Source organism: Microchirus variegatus (assembly GCF_963457635.1).
Source record: "Microchirus variegatus genome assembly, chromosome: 20".
NCBI lineage: Eukaryota > Metazoa > Chordata > Actinopteri > Pleuronectiformes > Soleidae > Microchirus > Microchirus variegatus.
The window spans coordinates 2,753,034-2,773,268 of NC_139821.1; the positions used below are offsets into that span (position 1 = coordinate 2,753,034).

At 43.4% G+C, this 20,235-nt stretch overlaps 1 protein-coding gene across 1 annotated transcript; it reads left to right on the forward strand.

Moving 5' to 3' along the window:
• The first annotated feature begins 543 nt into the window (after positions 1 to 543).
• On the forward strand, positions 544 to 18,704 carry vezt (vezatin, adherens junctions transmembrane protein). The gene is made up of 12 exons (XM_083906577.1): positions 544 to 636; positions 3,229 to 3,369; positions 8,216 to 8,305; positions 8,395 to 8,579; positions 10,290 to 10,574; positions 10,937 to 11,102; positions 13,021 to 13,149; positions 13,238 to 13,593; positions 13,687 to 13,880; positions 14,893 to 14,999; positions 15,113 to 15,320; positions 15,790 to 18,704. Exons 1-12 carry the CDS (start codon positions 601 to 603, stop codon positions 16,314 to 16,316), a joined length of 2,424 nt encoding a protein of 807 aa, XP_083762703.1. The 5' UTR covers positions 544 to 600; the 3' UTR covers positions 16,317 to 18,704.
• Positions 18,705 to 20,235: the final 1,531 nt, after the last annotated feature.

Consider the following 20,235-nt stretch of genomic DNA (forward strand, 5'->3'; position numbering starts at 1 on the left):
TACATTTATTTACTGGTTTGTTTGGAAGTTCCATTCTATGATAAAAAAAAAGGATGAAACAAAAAATACCAAGAAAAGGTGGATTCTTTTTTCTTTTCCTGTAACTTTTATGATTTACTATTTCAATTAATACAATTATTATATATATATATTATATATTCTTAAATTGTCCTATCCATCTACTAGTCTGGTTGTCAAATAATAGCTTCGGTTCTAAGATATATAAAAAAAAAAAACACAAAGTTGTAGGAATTAGTGAATAAACGTTACATTTCCTGAAGTGAATCTTATTTTGAAGGTGCTTCGCCCGCTCATTTCCGCTAACTTTACCCTCCTTTTGACTCGGTTCGCTGCCTCTCGCGACCACTTGAGGTCGTTCGTAGATCCTCGGGATTGTTCGTTGACTCGCGAGGTAAAGGACGATCGAGGAGCCGGAGATAGGAAGGAGAGCATTGTGGGAAATGTAGTCGTGAACGCGTACTGTCCTTAGCAGCCGGCGGCTAACACAAAACCAAAACTACACAACTTGTGTGTCCTGTGACGGTCCGTCGCCGACAACTTCACCATGCTAGACGGGCTGCGCGCCGATGGCGGAGAGCAATGACTGAGGAGCTTGACGAAGATGTTGTATTTGAGGTTCGTATATATACATATATTTATGTTTCTTTTTTAAAACGCAAACTTGTAAAAAAAAACGCTTTGTCATTCTAAGCTAAGACACTAAATACAGCGTTGTGGAGTAGCTCGGTCCGGTTAGCTAGTTTTTTAACGTGCTAGCTTGACATTAGCTGTAGCGCTGTAGCCGTGTTGCCAGGTTTTTTTTTGGTTTTTTTTGTCCATTCTTGGCCGGTTGTCACACTGCGGCTCTGCCAAGCAGCTTTGTCGGTTATGAGAGCAGCTCAGCCGGGGCCAGTGAGTGAGTGAGCTCCATTGTTGCTGATGTTTCATCAGAAGTGGAGCAGCTGGAGCAGGAGGAGGTGGTGGGGTGGGGATGAACAGCACAGGTCCAATGCGTCGGTTCCGGAATAACGCACACACACTCACACACACACACACACACACACACACACACACACACACACACACACACGCTGCCACATCCCAATGACGATGACAACATGAGCATCGGCTGTTTGTGACAATGCATGTGAGTAAACGTTCCACTGCTCCATTTGCAGCTCTACATGCGTTGTTGTTATTATTATGACCGTGAGACATTAGCGTGTTAGTGACGTCACAGCGTAGACGTGTGGGAAAATGGACCTGTCATCCTTTATCCTGATCTAAATAATAATCCCAATTTGACTGCGATGGCTGTCAAATGTGTGATTTACGTGTTTGATGCTGATATCACAACCCGTAAGAATAAACCAGGACAGATATCATGGTGCATTCCAATTGTAGGAATTGAGGGGGGGGTGTTCCTTCAACTGGAATGCCAACTCAAGTCGGAAATTCCAACTCGTACCGTCCCCTACAAATGGTGCGTTCTAGTCGGAAGTCAGGTTTTTCCGAGTTGAGTAACGGGAACGTCTGGAATGCCATACTACCCCAATTTTGGGTCCCCACACCTGGGTTGACTTTAAATTCAAGGACTTTCCATGACCATAATTCACAAACTTTCAAGGATTTCAAGGACCAATGGGAACCCTGCCTACTACCTTTATTGTTTTGTTTGATGATGATATCATGACCCCGAGTATCTACCAATATCAGGGTGAGTTGTTCCAGTGCGAAGTTGGAATTTCTGAGTTGAGGTGGCGTTCCTTTACAAACCCTGACGTGGGATTATAATCTGGCACAAACACTGCTACTTCTGCTCCTATTTGTTTCCCAATAAATTAGTCATAGGCTTCTCAACTGGTGACGTCACTCCCGTAAATGGAACACACCATTGCATGTGCATGCTCTGCGTCTTCTTCTCTGTTTACGATGTGTTTTTGTAGCAGTTTTACAGCGCCACATACAGGCCTGGCATTTCTTTGAAAGGTTTTTAAGAAAAAACAAACACTTTTACTTTCAAATTATATGAAATATCATCACCGAAAGTCACTATTGCTTCATCATGATGAGCTTTTATTGCCCACCCCTACTGAACAGTTGGTTTTTCCCACACAGTTGGACATGGCCGTTCCCCTAATGTCCAGACTTGTGGCCCCTAGGTCATTTAAGTTTGAGGCCTCTGTTGTACAGCATTGTTATTGACTGATATCGACAACAATAGCTAGCCTGAAACATTAGCATTCTTGTTATTTTTTGGACTCAGCGCAGCATTTTGGTGCGTTCCATTTACATGTGAAGTCGGAGGTCAGACCTGGGAGTGACGTCTCCAGGTTGATAGCTAGTCTGAAACATTAGCATTCTTGTTATTTTTTGGACTCAGCGCAGCATTTTGGTGCGTTCCATTTACATGTGAAGTCAGAGGTCCGACCTGGGAGTGACATCACCTCCAGGTTGATAGCTAGCCTGATACATTAGCGTTCTTATTATTTTTTGGGCTCGACACTGCATTTTGGTGCGTTCCATTTACATGTGAAGTCGGAGGTCGGACCTTGGAGTGACATCACCTCCAGGTTGATAGTTAGCCTGAAACATTAGCATTCTTGCTATTTTTTGGACTCAACGCAGCATTTTGGTGCGTTCCATTTACATGTGAAGTCGGTGGTCGGACCTGGGAGTGACATGACCTCCAGGTTGATAGCTAGCCTGAAACATTAGCATTCTTGCTATTTTTTGGACTCGACGCAGCATTTTGGTGCGTTCCATTTACATGTGAAGTCGGAGGTCGGACCTGGGAGTGACATGACCTCCAGGTTGATAGCTAGCCTGAAACATTAGCATTCTTGCTATTTTTTGGACTCAGAGCAGCATTTTGGTGCTAATCCATTTACATGTGAAGTCGGAGGTCGGACCTGGGAGTGACGTTACCTCCGGGTTAACTGCGTTCCAGTTGAGAAGTCCAATAAAACCATGGATGCAGATGTATCCCAGGTGTCCGACTGTTAGCAATACAAGTGAATACACCTTTGTTTTACAGCGTTCCTGCCAGGTTTAAAAAATAAAGAGTGCAAAGAGCAGAGATATGGATGATATTAAACCTGGGAAACTCTCAGCTCTTTTCCATCCATCTGGTATTATTTTATCCACCCTCCTCCTCCTCGCCCATCGTTCCCTCAGCTGCTGTCCACTCTGTCTCCGACTGACCGTCCGTCTCCGTCTCTTTCGCAGAACTCTCCTCTTTTCCAGTACCTGCACGATCTAGGCCACACAGACTTCGAGGCATGTCCCACCGGGTCACAGGAAGAGGACGAATATGGCGGACAAGAGGGCGACCTCCTGTCTCCTGATGGAGAGCAGCGGAGAACTTTGGTGAGTGTCTCAATCACGCATTTCGACTGTCCTTCCCTGTTTTAAAAAAAAAAGGAACCGAAATGTCATTGGTGTTTCTGCTTGGTTAAAGATGCAGTAGGTAACTTATTTGTTTCAGCATAATTATACATCAATAATAATTCAATGCTCATTACCAGTAGATGTTTGTAGGATCTCCTCATGCTTGGTTTTGGGTCCTTTTTAAAAAAAAAAAAAAAATTGGATTCTTCTTTTTATGTCAAAATATTGAATATTTAATGAATGTACTATAAATGTGGATATTTTCTCGCAAATTTTGATTCAAATGTATATTGTGAAGAGATTTTGGTTAGTCTTTTTGTGCGTTAAGGCTTAGCTTTAGGGTTAGGATTAGGTTTTAGTTTGGGTTAGGCATTTAGCCGTGATGGCTAAGGTTAGCGTTAGGGGCTAGGGAATGTGTAGGTGTGTCCTTGCTAAGAACGCTCTACCAATATATGCATGTTATTGTATTTATTAGCATTTTTATTGACATTTTTTGTCATAAACGGTGACTTTGTCAGGACCAGTAGTCCTCATGGAAGATTAAAGGTAAAGGTTAGGGTTAGACACTAACTGGTTAGGGTTAGGGGTTAGCTAAGGGTTAAGGGTTAGGTCATGTGTTTGTGATTGTATATATACATCTTTGTGGGGACATTTTGGCAGGTCCTCACATTATGTTACACATTAAAATATTTATTTATGGGTTAACACTTGGTTTTAGGGTTAGCATTGGGTTCAGATTAGGGTTAGGATTAGGGCGTTTGGTTGTGATGGCTCTTTTTAGGCGCTCCAAAATTCGACTGTGACTGTTTGGCTTGTGCAGTCAGACAGAAAGTAATTAATTTGGCTATTGACTCACGAGCTCACAGACGTCCACAGACAGACACACCGACCGTATCGATGCTGCACTTTGAGTCACACAGTTCTGATAGAGACATGACAGGAAATGGCCTCACACACACACACACACACACACTCAGGTATTTATTCAGCGTTGCCTGTTCTTCACTGTGTGACCACAGAGACGGAGACACTCCCACTGTCTCATGTCTCATGTCCTGCTGCTGCTGCTGCTGGGTTCATAAGGGATTAAAGGGAGTAAATGTGATTACGCTGCCTTCTCTCTGACATCATCGTGTCCCTCTCGCCAACATCCGAGTGTGTGTTTGTTTGTGTGTGTGTGTGTGTGTGTAAACATCTAATGACACATGCGTTAATCCAATTCAACGTAGATGAAAAATACGTTCTGGGAAGCTGGGAGTCGCATGACAACACCCACCCCCCACATGTCGCCTTTACGGGAAACGGTGTTGCGTTGTTGTCGTCGTTTTTTCTCCCTCTCTTCTTCACTCAGGAACTTTCCGTACGTGTCATGCTTCCTCTCTGCTGCTGCCGCTGTTGTTCTTCGGATGTTCGGGAGGATAAAGGGTTTTTCGGGACGAGACAGGAAAGCGTTGGGGGTCGTCCTCCTCTGACCCCATTTCCCCGAGAAGCGGAGAAAGTCGGGACTCGCAGAGTCGACTTGTTGTTGGCGCGGTTTGTTTTTCAGTAAATTCGATACCGAAATTGCTTCTTTTTGTACAAAGTTAAAGCTCTTTATCGTACGTCGGTGTCTGTGCAGAGTGAGTTCATCAAGTCAGTCCACTGCATCCTGAGAATACTGATAACTGCAGTGACAGCACAGGCGTGGGTGTGGGTTCCATTTACATGTGAAGTCGGAGGTCAGACCTGGGAGTGACGTCTCCAGGTTGATAGCTAGCCTGAAACATTAGCATTCTTGCTTTTTTTTTTGGACTCAGAGCAGCATTTTAGTGCGTTCCATTTACATGTGAAGTCAGAGGTCCGACCTGGGAGTGACATCACCTCCAGGTTGATAGCGAGCCTGAAACATTAGCATTCTTGCTATTTTTTGGACTCGGAGCAGCATTTTGGTGCGTTCCATTTACATGTGAAGTCGGAGGTCAGACCTGGGAGTGACGTCTCCAGGTTGATAGCTAGCCTGAAACATTAGCATTCTTGCTTTTTTTTTTTGGACTCAGAGCAGCATTTTGGTGCGTTCCATTTACATGTGAAGTCGGAGGTCCGACCTGGGAGTGACATCACCTCCAGGTTTATAGCTAGCCTGAAACATTAGCATTCTTGCTATTTTTTGGACTCAGAGCAGCATTTTGGTGCGTTCCATTTACATGTGAAGTCGGAGGTCAGACCTGGGAGTGACGTCTCCAGGTTGATAGCTAGCCTGAAACATTAGCATTCTTGCTTCTTTTTTTTTGGACTCAGAGCAGCATTTTGGTGCGTTCCATTTACATGTGAAGTCGGAGGTCGGACCTGAGAGTGACGTCTCCAGGTTGATAGCTAGCCTGATAAATTAGCATTCTTGTTATTTTTTGGACTCGACACTGCATTTTTTGGTGCGTTCCATTTACATGTGAAGTCGGATGTCGGACCTGGGAGTGAAATGACCTCCAGGTTGATAGCTAGCCTGAAACATTAGCATTCTTGCTATTTTTTGGACTCGACGCAGCATTTTGGTGCGTTCCATTTACATGTGAAGTCGGAGGTCGGACCTGGGAGTGACATCCCCTCCAGGTTGATAGCTAGCCTGAAACATTAGCATTCTTGCTATTTTTTGGACTCAACGCAGCATTGTGGTGCGTTCCATTTACATGTGAAGTCGGAGGTCAGACCTGGGAGTGACGTCACCTCCAGGTTGTGTAGTGGCTTAGATATCTCTGTGAGGACATTTTGGCTTCTTGATGGTTAAGACTGGCTCAATGCAGCGTCTTATTTTCTTGTATTTATCACCTCTCTTAACACCTTTCCTGTCAGAAACACTGACCTTGTCAGGACCGGGTCCGTGCTCCGTCCTCACAAAGCGATCCACTGATCTCTGAGGAGCTGGTTTCAGTTTAGGGCAAGGATTTGAATTTGAATTAGGGTAAAGGGCAAAGGGAATGCGATATGTCTGTGAATGATGAGTGTCCTCACAAAGAATGCTGGTCTTGAAGTCGGCCACACCTCTGTTCGGTCTTTTCTCCCCTGTCCAAGCACCACAATGTACTCGGATACTTCCACAGAGGTTGTGTAAACAGACACACACAATACACACACTTATTCTTGTATGGTATTCTTAACAAGGAAACTCCCTAGTGAATGCATAACCCTAACCCTAACCCTAACAACCTGGTCTTAACCCTCAAAAAACGCCTTAAAGGTCAAAAAGTCCTCACAAAAATAGGTTTTACTCTAAAATTGTCCTCACAACCTACTACAAACACACATTTACGCACACACACAAACACTGTTGGCTGTGATAATTGCCTCAGTGTCCAATCAATAATCAATACCACCAACACTAACATGCGCTTTAGCCCCAACAGAAAAGTATCAGTGTCCGTAGAGACAGACTTCCTAGTCTGGATCAATAATCTCACACACTGGATTATATACACACTTAACGCCATACAATACAGTCCAAAATTAACATTTTGTGATTATTTTGACAGATATTTTGATTGCGATATGCTAACTAACTGAATTCTTGTTGTTGCTGCCACCTGGTGGTAATATATACACCAAAAATTAGTGCGTCATTGTAGTAGGAAAAACTTTTTATCGCAATTATCAACTTTTTTTATCATCAAATAATTCCTATTGCTCAAAAACAAAGAGTTTCCGTTATTTACACACTTAGCGTCGTACGATACGTCAAATTTCTTATTTATTTTGACAGATATATTGATTGCGATATGCTAACTAACGGAATTCTTGCTGCTGCTGCCACCTTGTGGTAATAGATAGCGGCACAAATGAGTGCATCATTGTAGTAGAAAAACTTGTTTTTATCGCAATTATCAACTCGTGTTTTGAGTGTGATATGTTAAAAAAATATATATTTTGAGAGATATTTTGATTGCGATATGCTGACTGAATTCTTGTTGTTGCTGCCACCTGGTGGTAATATATGCACCGCAAATGAGTGCGTCATTGTCGTAGGAAAAACTTTTTATCGCAATTGTCAACTTTTTTTCATCATCAAATAATCCCTATTGCTCAAAAACAAAGAGTTTCCGTTATTTACACACTTAACGTTGTACGATACGTTAAATCTTGACAAATATATTGATTGCGATATGCTAACTAACGGAATTCTTGCTGCTGCTGCCACCTTGTGGTAATAGATAGTGGCACAAATGAGTGCGTCATTGTAGTTCAAAAACTTGTTTTTAATCGCAATTATCGACATTCCCTGTTTCTCAAAAACAAAGAGTTTCAGTTTGTGCTGTAACAAACACTCACTAAGCAGATTATTTAACGTGAAAATCCTTTTCTTAATCTCGGTTTAAGTCGTCCTTTCAGTGCGGATGGAAGGAGGAAAAAATGTGTTTTGTTTCTCCTGCTCTGCGGTGATTGGACGGAGTGTTTTAGAGTGTGTATTGTCTCCATAGAGAGCTTTTTTATATTGTCTTTTTGTCTGTTTTGTTAGAAGCTGAACATGTAAACAGTTCTAAATCCAGAGTAGAAATCCAGCTAAAAGTGAAGCAGCGATTGTGGTCGAGTGAAAGTTTGACAAACACACGTTGCGTTTATTGTTGTTGTCTCCGGGGAGACGTCTGAGAGTCTTCCGAGTGTTTACCACAGAGAGAAAGCAGAGGCATGGAGGTGTATTATTTAGTCGTGTATTACCGAGTATAATTCGGTTTAACTGATCCTCCGGGGCCCGGATTAGGAGCGTGAAATGACTGCAGCGAAAGTGCAGCCGAGCGTTTATCTCCAGTGCCTGACTTTGCTCTTTAAGGAGTGTTCCCCCGTGTGTCCTGCTGTGCAGGGAGGTCGGCTGTGGAGCTTGGCCGACGCCGCGTGGAGATGGAGCCCGTTTCACCAGGCAGCTGCGTCTCATAAGCTGGAGCAGCAGCTGGTAGGTAGAATTAAAAAAAAAAAAACAACGTAAACAACCAAGAAAGGAACGCAGGCACTAAAAATAATCGCCCTTCTTACCCCGCTTAGGACGCCGTGTTCGGCCAGTACTCGGTGAGATGCATCCTGGACCAGGACGTCCTTCTGCAGGAGGACGTGGAGCTCATCGAGCTGCTGGACCCGAGTCTCCTCACGCTCGCCTCGGCGCCGTCGGGCTCGCCACGCAGAGCGAACGCCCTGCCCCGACCGAGCCTCATCGCCCGGCCTTCACCATGGTACGACACCTGCACTAACTGTAGCTGGAACTGGATAAATTATTGTAAAATAATCACCTTTTTTTCTTTAAAGATAGTAGCTTTCTTCTTAAGATGGTAGCTTTAGCTTGAGAGAGTAGCTTTAACTTGAGAGAGTAGCTTTACCTCGAGAGAGAGAGTAGCTTTACCGCGAGAGAGTACCTTTACCTTAAGATGGTAGCTTTATTTTAAGATGATAGCGTTAGCTTGAGGAGTAGCTTTACCTTACGATGGTAGCTTTACCTGGAGAGATTAGCTTTAACTTGAGAGAGTAGCTTTACCGCGAGAGAGTAGCTTTACCGTAAGATGGTAGCTTTAGCTTGAAAGAATAGCGTTACCTTAAGATAGTAGCTTTAGCTTGAAGAGTAGCGTTACCTTAGGATAGTAGCTTTATCTTAAGATGGTAGCTTTAGCTTGAAAGAGTAGCTTTACCTTAAGAGAGTGGCTTTACCTTAAGAGAGTGGCTTTACCTGGAGAGATTAGCTTTACCTCGAGAGAGTAGCTTTACCTAAAGATGGTAGCTTTAGCTTGAGAGAGTAGCTTTAACTTGAGAGAGTAGCTTTAACGAGAGAGAGAGAGAGAGAGAGAGAGAAAGAGAGAGAGAGAGAGAGAGAGAGAGAGAGTAGCTTTACCGCGAGAGAGTAGCTTTACCGTAAGATGGTAGCTTTAGCTTGAAAGAGTAGCGTTACCTTGAAAGAGTAGCTTTACCGCGAGAGAGTAGCTTTACCGTAAGATGGTAGCTTTAGCTTGAAAGAGTAGCGTTACCTTAAGATAGTAGCTTTATCTTAAGATGGTAGCTTTAGCTTGAAAGAGTAGCTTTACCTTAAGAGAGTGGCTTTACCTGGAGAGATTAGCTTTACCTCGAGAGAGTAGCTGTACCTTAAGATAGTAGCTTTACCTTAAGATGGTAGCTTTAGCTTGAAAGAGTAGTGTTACCTTAAGATAGTAGCAACAAACTAAAGAAACAAACTAATAATACTTTAAAAGAAGTCAAATGTCTGTTATAAAGTGCGTACATAAGTGGAATTGTCTTTAAAGGTGTCAAACTATCTAAAAACAAAGTGATTATTGTTACAATTTATTGAGTAGTGTGTTTACCTTTGCCAAAATATAATATCATATAAATTTGCATTTATGGACAGTTTTATTGGTCACAGGTGCCGTTTCATGACAGCATTTGCTTTGCTCCGCTTCGGCCGTGTTTGCTGTTTCACATTTGAAGTTTTGCCATCAATAATAAACTTTTAAACGCTCCAAGTAAGAGGCAGCGGGCACTGGCAGAATAATCTTATGATAAATCAGCCAGTTATTACAAATTTGCTGTCATAAAACTCTTGTTTCATGTGTTTTAATATTTAGTTTATACCATTTTTTTTAATAATACAGTGTATAATTATGACTGCAGTGCACTGAAGTATTTTCTCTATTAGATGGAGGAAAAAATTTCAAATTGGTTTAATATGTTGGCCAAAAAAAACTGGCTCATCTGCTGCCCAGATTTTCTAAAAAAAAAATCAGCCAAAGAAAACCCATTTACTCTAAATGCTCTAAAAAAAACCAGGGAACAGAAACACAAGAGTGCTTTTATTTTGAAACAAAAAGTCATAAATCTGAGAGGATCAGTCACTTAATCAGGAAGTGAGCTGAAGCTCCTGATCGTCCTCTTGACTCCGCCCCCTTCTCGCCCCTCAGGGACATGGCGGGTCTGGTGGGCCTGGTCGCCGTGCTGCTGGGTCTCCGCTCGGCCTCCGGGGGCCTCTGGTCGCTGGCCGTGGCCCCGTGGAGCCTGGCCCTGCTGGGCTGGGTGGTCCTGCGGGGGGCGGCGCTGTGGCGGCGAGGCCGCGCGCAGTCGACCGTCCACGCCAGGGCCTCGCAGCTCCAGGCGCTGGTCCACGACAGCAAGACTCTGACGGGCCTGTCCCGCAAAGCCCTGCGCCTGGTGCAGGAGACGGAGGTCATCTCACGAGGGTTCACCCTGTAAGTGTTTTGTTTTTACCGTTTATCTACGTCCTAACGCATAAGAATCATCGATAATCAATCGTTGCTACATCCAATCCCATTGAGATAGTTTTCCTTTAGTGTTGACCGTGTCATAATTAACCCTCGTCCTCGAGTAGTGTTTAATTATTCATGTTAGTCCACTCCATTTAAAGATCTAACATATGTGTCGTGTCCATGTCTGTGTCGTCTCGTAACATAGCAGAGTGTCCCGTGTTGTTGTGTAGTCGTCGTCGTTGAGTTTTGTGTGTTTGTGTGTGTGTGTGTGTGCCCCCCCCCCCCGCCTCTTTGGGACGTCTCCACAGTTGTATCACATTTCACTTGTCAAGTTTGCTCGACAGGGTGAGTGCGGCCGGCTCCTTTAGCAGGGCGGGGCCCGGGGCGGTGCCACGCGGCCAGCAGCTGATCGGACTCAGGAAGACCCTGTACCGGGCGCTCCGCTCGGCCTTCAGAGCCTCCAGGCGAGCCACCTGTCACATGCTCAAGGCATATCCTTTACCTGGAGAGAGGAACGTTACCTTGAGATGGTAGCTTTTAGCTTTTCCCGGAGATAGTAGCTCTACCTGGGGAAAGGAACGTTACCTTGAGATGATAGCTTTAGCTTGAAAGAGTAGCTTTACCTTAAGATAGTAGCTTTAGCTGGAGAAAGGAACGTTACCTTGAGATGATAGCTTTAGCTTGAAAGAGTAGCTTTACCTTAAGATAGTAGCTTTAGCTGGAGAAAGGAATGTTACCTTGAGATGATAGCTTTAGCTTGAAAGAGTAGCTTTACCTTGAGGGAGTAGCTTTACTTTAGTAGCTTCACCTGCAGAGGGGAGCTTTACCTTGAGAGAGTAGCTTTATCTTAAGATGGTAGCTTTAGCTTGAAAGAGTAGCTTCACCTTAAGATGGTAGCTTTAGCTTGAAAGGGGTAGCTTTACCTGGAAAATGTAGCTTTGCCTTGAGAGAGTACCTTTACCTTAATATAGTAACGTTACCTTAAGAAAGTAGCTTTTCCTTGAGCGAGTAGCTTTACCTTAAGATAGTAGCTTTACCTTAAGATAGTAGCTTTTCCTTGAGTGAGTAGCTTTACCTTAAGATAGTAGCTTCACCTTAAGATGGTAGCTTTAGCTTGAAAGGGGTAGCTTTACCTGGAAAATGTAGCTTTGCCTTGAGAGAGTACCTTTACCTTAATATAGTAACGTTACCTTAAGATAGTAGCTTTTCCTTGAGTGAGTAGCTTTACCTTAAGATAGTAGCTTTACCTTGAAATAGTAGCTTTACCTGTAGAGAGTAGCTTTACCTGTAGAGAGTAACTTGACCTTGAGAGAGTAGCTTGACCTTAAGATAGTAGCCTTACCTGGAGAGAGTAGCTTTACCTTAAGATGGCAGCTTTACCTTGGTAGCTTTACTTTGAGAGAGTAGCTTTAACTCGAGAGAGTAGCTTTACTTCAAGAGAGTAGCTTTACCTTAAGATGTTAGCTTTACCTCGAGATAGAAGCTTTACCTTACGATAGTAGCTTCACCTTAAGATGGTAGCTTTAGCTTCAAAGAGTAGCTTTACCTTGAGAAAGTAGTAGTACCTTGAGAGAGTAGCTTGACCTTAAGATGGTAGCTTTACCTTAAGATGTTAACTTTACCTTGAGATACTAGCTTTATCCTGAGAGAGTAGCTTTACCTTAAGATGGTAGCGTTACCTTAAGAGAGTAGCTTTAACTGTAGAGAGTAACTTGACCTTGAGAGAGTAGCTTGACCTTAAGATAGTAGCCTTACCTGGAGAGAGTAGCTTTACCTTAAGATGGTAGCTTTACCTTAGTAGCTTTACTTTGAGAGAGTAGCTTTAACTCGAGAGAGTATCTTTACTTCAAGAGAGTAGCTTTACCTTAAGATGTTAGCTTTACCTCGAGATAGAAGCTTTACCTTACGATAGTAGCTTCACCTTAAGATGGTAGCTTTAGCTTCAAAGAGTAGCTTTACCTTGAGAAAGTAGTAGTACCTTGAGAGAGTAGCTTGACCTTAAGATGGTAGCTTTACCTTAAGATGTTAACTTTACCTTGAGATACTAGCTTTATCCTGAGAGAGTAGCTTTACCTTAAGATGGTAGCTTTAACTGTAGAGAGTAACTTGACCTTGAGAGAGTAGCTTGACCTTAAGATAGTAGCCTTACCTGGAGAGAGTAGCTTTACCTTAAGATGGTAGCCTTACCTTAGTAGCTTTACTTTGAGAGAGTAGCTTTAACTCGAGAGAGTAGCTTTACTTCAAGAGAGTAGCTTTACCTTAAGATGTTAACTTTACCTTGAGAGAGTAGCTTTAACCTGAGAGAGTAGCTTTACCTTACCAGGAATATTGTTACTTCTGTAAAGGTCTCAAAGAAACTTGAATGCAAAGGTAAAACTGTGTAGCTGTGCGTCCTTAACGCCGCCAAACGTTTCCTCTGAACTCGGAGATCGACAACGTGACCAACTACGTGTCCGCGGTGCCTCTGAAGGAGCTGGGGCTCGGCTTGGGAATCGAACACCTGGGCGACGAGCAGGCCCAGGAGCTGACGGACGACTACAGCCTCCCTGCACTCAAGGTCCGACCGAGTTACAATCTATTGTTGTGAAACCACGCATAACGTATAACTATGTGACCGAAGAGTCTGTGCTCGGTTTCTCCCGCAGATGCTCTTCCAGCTGTGGGTCGGACAGAGCTCCGAGTGTTTCCGCCGCTTGGCCCTGCTGCTTTCCCCGAGCCAGCTGGAGGAGCCGCAAGAGGGCGCACTTCCGGGAGAAGCCTGCGCGTCGCCGCCTCCGCTGCACCGATCCGTCGCCGCGGTGACGGAGCCCCTGCACCGCGCTCTGGCCGGCTGCCTCGGCGAGGTGCAGCGCAGCTATGACTTCCACCGGCACTTCGAGACGCAGCCGAGGACGACGGGCTCCGACAGGACGGGACGAGCGCGGGAGAAATGCCGAGAACTCAACACCCTGCACACGTCCATCAGGAGCCTGCAGCTGCACCTGAAGGCTCTGCTCAGCGAGTGAGACTCTCACACTGAATCACTAAAATATCCCGTCTATCCGCCACTGCTGACGCTCTTCTTCTTCTTCTTCCCCCTCCTCCTCCGTCACAGGATGATCATCCTGGAGGACGACCTGGAGAAACTCATGGTGTCCAAGCAGCTGACGGAGTTGACCAACGAGGGCTACCAGGACCTGAGCGACCGGCTGCACCAGCTGCACCCGCACATGCAGGCCAGCGCCGGCTGCTGGGAGGACACCATCAACCAGGTGCAGCGCATGCTGAGGCGAGCCAACGCCTGTGCAGGTGAGGACACCACGCTGAGCCTCTTTCACAATAAAAGTCTTTGGAAAATAGGGCTGCAGTAAATTACAGTCAGTGATTATATTTATTTTATTCCTTCAAAATAAAAGTCTGTTTAAAAAAAAAAAAACAACAACGCAGGCCTGCAAGTAAATACTTGTGTTTGTTGATTAATTATTTTTTCGGCTTCAAAATAAAAGTAAAAAAAAAAAAGTCAGGACTGCAGGAACTTACTTAAATGCTTTTTGACTCTTTTTGTTTTTACTTCAAAATAAAAAATTTTTTTTGTTTTTTTTAAAAAAGACAGTTCTGCAAGAAATTGCTTAAGTTCTTTTTGAAAAAAAAATGGCCTTCAAAATAAAAGTTTTTGTCTTTTTTAAGACAGGTCTGCAGGAAATTTCTTAAGAGCTTTTTCATTTTTTGTTTCAAAATAAAAGTTTTTGAAAAACTAAAGACAGTCAGTGCTGCAAGTAACTAAAGTGATTTTTGGTGTTTTTTGGTTTCAAAATAAAAGCACAAAAACAAAGACAGTCAGGGCGCTGTAGTAGTTTTTTAATTTCCCCCCTCTAAACTGTCCTGTGATTGGTCAAAGTCTAAAAAAAAGTGCCCACTGCACCTTTAATGTGTCGATTATGTTCCCGAATGGTAAGATATCAACTATCAAAATAATTGGTGATTATTATCAATTCTAATTCATATAAAGTCCTATTTTTTTTTTACATTTAAACACATTGATACTTCATATATAGGCATAACAACAATAACTAGATCTATTTAATGAGATTAAATGGACGTCAGTGATGCTGCTGCTTCCTTTGTCACAGAGCTGTTCACGTTTACAGCCGTTCTATTCTTAGCACAGACTTCCTCCTTCCTTTTTAAAAATGATGATTTCATACCATTAGCAGACACAGGAAGTGGCTGCTTCACAGAGGAGGAGAAACGGAGCTCAGAAAACTCAAATACTCTTGTTGTTGTTGTTGTTATTATATTAAAGTTTCATTTACTCTCACAGGTAAGGTGGAGGGTGTGGAGCAGTGCGGGACTCCCGTCGCTGAGATTCCAGCTCCTCCTCCGTCATTCCCGCTCATCCTGGACAGAGACCCTGTGCCAGAGGAGCTGGTGAGAGCCAAAATGGCCTCCTTTCACCTTCACTTCCTCCATCGTTTCCCTCCATTTTACACTTCACCTGTGATGATGATGATGATGATGATGACGATGTGTTCCGTCTCCAGGAGTGGGAGGCCTACGTGTCCGACTCGGACTCCGACGGCGAAGGCCACGCCTCCTGGTCCGACACGCTGTCGCCGGAGGAGCGGGAACGCCAGCGACGCGAGAGGGAGGAGTCTCGGCGCGTCCTGTCGGAGCTGAAAGCCGTCCTGGGTTTCCGCGCGTCGGAGGGCGAGAGGATGAAGAGGAAGCAGCTGCTCTTCAACGACCAAGGTCTGCACCGACTTCTGCTGAGAGGGTTATTTTTATCCTGATTCTGTCGTAGATTAAACATTAAAACGACAATTTATGCCACAATTAATCTTCTGATCAATAATTCATCATGAATCACTCATGATTTAAGTATTACTTGTCTGCCTCCTGATTTCCTTTGAGGGAAAATAACATGTCGTCATCAATTATTTTTGACGGATGAGGTTATAGAAGGAGAAAAAACCTATTTTTACCACTTCACCCAAATATAATCTACATCACCCACTTCAAAACACTAGAATTATCACTTTTAGTGGCGTAAAATACCAGAAAATATTCAAATTTAAGAAGCTGGAGTCGGTAAAACTGCACATTTTTTTTTCTTAATTTGATAAATACAGCAAACACTTTGTGTATTTTTGCTGGTTTCAAACGCACACGTCTGAATATTTGTAAATTAAATAACTCCATAATCTCCATCTTCTTGCAGCTGCTGTGGCGCCTTCAGCCCGCGCCGACGGTTCTGACTCCGCCCCCGAAGAGTCCGACGCTGTGACTCCGGATCAAACCGGCGCTGAAGAGGGAAACCACCTCCCGGGAAGCGGAGAAGAGGAAGAGGAAGGAAAAGACGCCGAGCCGCTCGTGGAGTTCAGCTGCGGCCCGGAGGCGGAGCGCGGCGAGCCGGGGCGGAGCTCGGTCTGCGGCCGAGGCGGAGGCGGGCCGTCGGAGCTGCACCAGTACGACGGCGTCCTGGCGGAGGGGGCGGAGTCCCAGAACGGCCTGGACTGCTTCCTGAGCGCCCGGGTGCCCGCCGTCTCCGTGATGGACAGGCTGACGGAGATCCACGGCTCGGAGACGCTCAGCTTCAGCTCCGCCCTCGCCGCGCAGGTGGCGGCGCGCTCGCAGTCGCTCGTGAAAATGGAGGAGCTGACGTTCGGAGACGACGGGGACGAAGAAGAAGAAGACGAGGAGGAGGAGGAAGATGAGGAGGAGACTGAAACACCTGAGAAGGTTTAGCACGAACCTTTGCTGCTTGATCGGAGAGCGTATATTTATGTCTGCTGTGTTTCGCCGTTACGTATTTAAAATTCACTCTGTCATCAGCTCATCCGTCCACGTTAGCGCGTGCTAGGGCTGTCACTTTTTCTAATAAAAAAAAAAAACATGCGAATAAAGCGAAGTTTCTTCACAAATTTTCTTCACATTATTTTTTTCCCGCCTTTTTGTTGCCGTATCACTCGGTGGCGCTAACGGCTAAGCTAACAGTCAGAGTGGGCTAGATTTTTGTCACCTATCGCGTAAAAACCCAAAATACTTCCATACGTTTTTGTGACGATTTAACGTGTTTTCCGCCAAGCCGAGCACACAGCGTCCCCCGCTGGACGGCATCGGAACTACTCGAGGTTGACGATTTTTGCCCTTTCTTATGCGATTATTACAAAGCTTCTCAGAAAGTTGATCAATGTTGCAAAGCTACTAAATCTTATTCCTTTTGACGATTTCATGTATTTAACATTTAGACGACGCGTCTTTATTATTTTTTATTGAGAATACTGTAAATAACCGCACTCGCAAATCATAGACAGACCAAATATCTGTTAACCGAAGTTGTTTTTTTTTTTTTGCCTTATTTGTCAACATTATACGTCATTATTCATCAGATGGAGGAAGAAAAAAAAATCGGCATTAACCGCTCGTCCGTCCTTAGAATCCGAATTTCGCAGAAAAAGTGACATCCCTACTTTGTGTCCATTACCCACAATTCTCATTCTGCTCATTTTTTGCTGTTATAAAACTCAGGTACCAGAACTTTACCCACTACTACAACAACAACAACAACGACAACAGAAAAATACTTCTTTACAGTGTTGAGGTTTTACACCGGTGTGATTCCAGTCCGGGTTTTAGCTCCTCCTCAGAGAACCCAATCCAGGATCACATTGAGCTTCTGGGATTCCACCAGACGTTCTTTTCTCTTCAAGAAACCACTGCATGTTTCTCTATTTCCGGTTTCTTCGTGACACATGACACGCCCCCTGGTGATGGAAGTATTTTTTGGTTTCAAACTTTGTTTCTGGAACCCGGGAAACAAAAAATGGACAATGGAGTGGATCGGAAGATGTGAAAAAAAAAGATCTTACGTCGAGTGCTCAACGTCGATGTCAACGACAGGAACGATAATTCCAGATATTCTCTTCAGCTGTGTTCAGACAGAAAACGGATTTATCGTACAGATAACGGATTATTGATCAGTTGTTTGCATCATGAAAATGTCAGAAAATATGGATCATAAATATTCTCTATTTTATCTCTTTATTAGGGTTCGACCACGACTGTGCAAGAAATTGGAATAGTTATTATTATTATTATTATTATTATTATTATTATTATTATTGCATCAGGCCTGGTGTAAATTTACGTCTGAAAATAGTTCGGGGAATGTACGTCAAAAATTGGATGTGGGAGGGGCCAATATGTGTGGCGCCCCCTGTCCAAATTAAGCCTCAACACCACAAATATCGTACACGCGCGAAAATCGGCAGACGCGTAGAAGGTCAGGACGAAGACAAAATTATGACTATTATGACTATGATCAAAACGCAACGGGAAGGCCGCCATCTTGGATTGATCGGCCATTTTTCTTGTTTTTCTTCTCTGGAGCAAATATTCACATTTGAGAGGCTCGTTTGAAACGTTCAAATTGATGAATCGTCGCAGTCCGAGTACAAACAAACCTATAAAATACACTTTTTGTTCACAAAAATTCTGAAACTTTCAAGTAGATAAAGTAATTATGTAAATGAAGTCGGGTAGGGAAGTCCCATTATGTAAGAGATTGAGATTAAGAACTAAAAATTACGTAAACAGTGGGTACTTTTTGGTTTTTTTGGTAATAAATTTGTGCAGAATTCACTTTTTTTCTGTCTGACCACAGTTTGACATTTGACCCACACACCGAGAGAATGTAAGAAGATGCCTTTTTTTTTTACTGTGGTCCATTCTTTTCTCTTCTTTTGTTTCCTCCCCGTTCACTGTGATGTGTTTGTGATACGTCATACGTGTGTGTGTGTGTGTGTGTGTGTGTGTGATGGTGTCAAATCCCCAGGATTTGGAATTACAGTATAATCCCAGGAAGCTGGAGTTGGCAGCATGGATTTCTGTGAAGCTGTGGGAACGAGATGCTGATTTTCAAACAAAGAAACTGTGACTTTTTGACGTTTTTCAACGTGAAGATGACGGGACTCTCGCCTGATCTTACTGTAACGCCTCCATGTCCGTCTCGTCACGTCCCTCCTCGTTTCTCCTCATCCCTGGGGGGGGGTGAGGTCGTCTCCTCCCTCCCTCCTCCCTCCTCCCTCCTCCCTCATCCTGCATTTTCCAACGTGAAATAAAGAATCTGTCGGATGTTTCCCGAGGTTTTCTCTGCTTCCAGCTCGTGTTTCACAGACTCCGGAGCCGCGGGGTTAAGGAACAGGTTCGGTGGGAAACGTGATCCAGTTCAGGGATTTTTGCATTTGTTTGACCTGCAGCAGCTGCTGCTACACCCCCCCCCCACTTTAAAGAAAGAAAAAAGTGTCACACACTCACAGTTTAGACCATAAATTACTACTTTATCTGACTTTATTCTACATTTTAAGTGCTTAAAACCTACATTTTCTGCAAATATTCTTCATTTAAAGCCTCTCTGACATTACTAGTCTTACATACATCTACACACTGTACACCGACGCAATTTCGAGGTACCGTAATAGTACTATTTTTATTTAACTTAACTTAACACACAGACTATAATAATCCTAATCTAACCCAACAGAGATCACACTTTGAGCGAGCACAGCTAAAGGCAAGTGGAGAGAAAGTTAAATCTCTGACAGAACCAAACTCAAAGATGTGCAGCCATCTGCCAAGGCCGGTTGGGGTGAAAGGAAAGAAAAGATGGGGGACAGAGGTGGGACAAGAGACAGGTAAAAATGGAAGCATTTAACAAGAAGAAGTACAAGAAGGTATATACAGGGGCATCATGAATAGTAAATGATAATGATAATATCAGTGTCGTCACACAGACGCTGTCACTACCTGCAGACTCCAACATGACCATATTAATAGTTCAAAGTAGTTTTTTATAACTCCAGATTCTTTCATTCAACGTGTTTATCTTCACCTCTAATTCACGTGTTCTTCACATATATCAGTCACGTTATGAACAGATGGATAAATGCACGTGTTCATCGTCTCGTTTACTATTGTGCTCAATGGAAAAATTGCATTTTGGGCCCCATGAGTATCTTTTTTTGTTGCAGTACCCAGAGTGGCCACCAGGACAAAATTTGACTTTGTGGTGCCTTCAGGTGCTCTGCTGTGAGGTCGGATTTTTGACAACCACTACTTACGAAAACATACTTTTTTTTTTTTTTTTTTTTTTTTGCGAAATTGAAACAATGACACAGGAATATTTTGAATTTACACCCGCATGAAAGTAAATATATATATTCTATGCAGCCTGGTATATGTGAATGATACGCAGAAACATTTGCTTATTTGCATTTTTTTAACATCGTATTTCAGAAAATACTCGCGTTAACACACCTGGAGCACAAAAAGTGCTCATAAAAAATGTACCTTTAAGAATTTTTAATATTTTTTTTTGTTTCATCAGTTCACGCCATACGTAAAAAGTTTTTAACCCTTAAATTGCTAGGTTTTTTGTCTCAATGAAGCAGAAATAGTGATTTGAATGGGTTTTAATTAGGACATTTTTGTCTGTAAGGTGTGTTTTAGTTATTATTGTTTACAATAGACTAAAAAAACAAAACATTGAGAACACTTAAATATGCACAACCTCGCATAATAACAGATGTATTAATCCATGTACGTGCATGAGAATGTCGCGAAACATCAAAGTAAACTTAGATTAAATCAAAGACTAAAATGTGAC

Coding starts and splice junctions, on each gene's coding strand:
- vezt (XM_083906577.1), top strand. CDS start 601: ATGACTGAGGAGCTTGACGAAGATGTTGTATTTGAG. Junction 10,575..10,936: donor ATCTCACGAGGGTTCACCCT/GTAAGTGTTTTG, acceptor TTTGCTCGACAG/GGTGAGTGCGGCCGGCTCCT. Junction 13,594..13,686: donor CTGAAGGCTCTGCTCAGCGA/GTGAGACTCTCA, acceptor CCTCCGTCACAG/GATGATCATCCTGGAGGACG.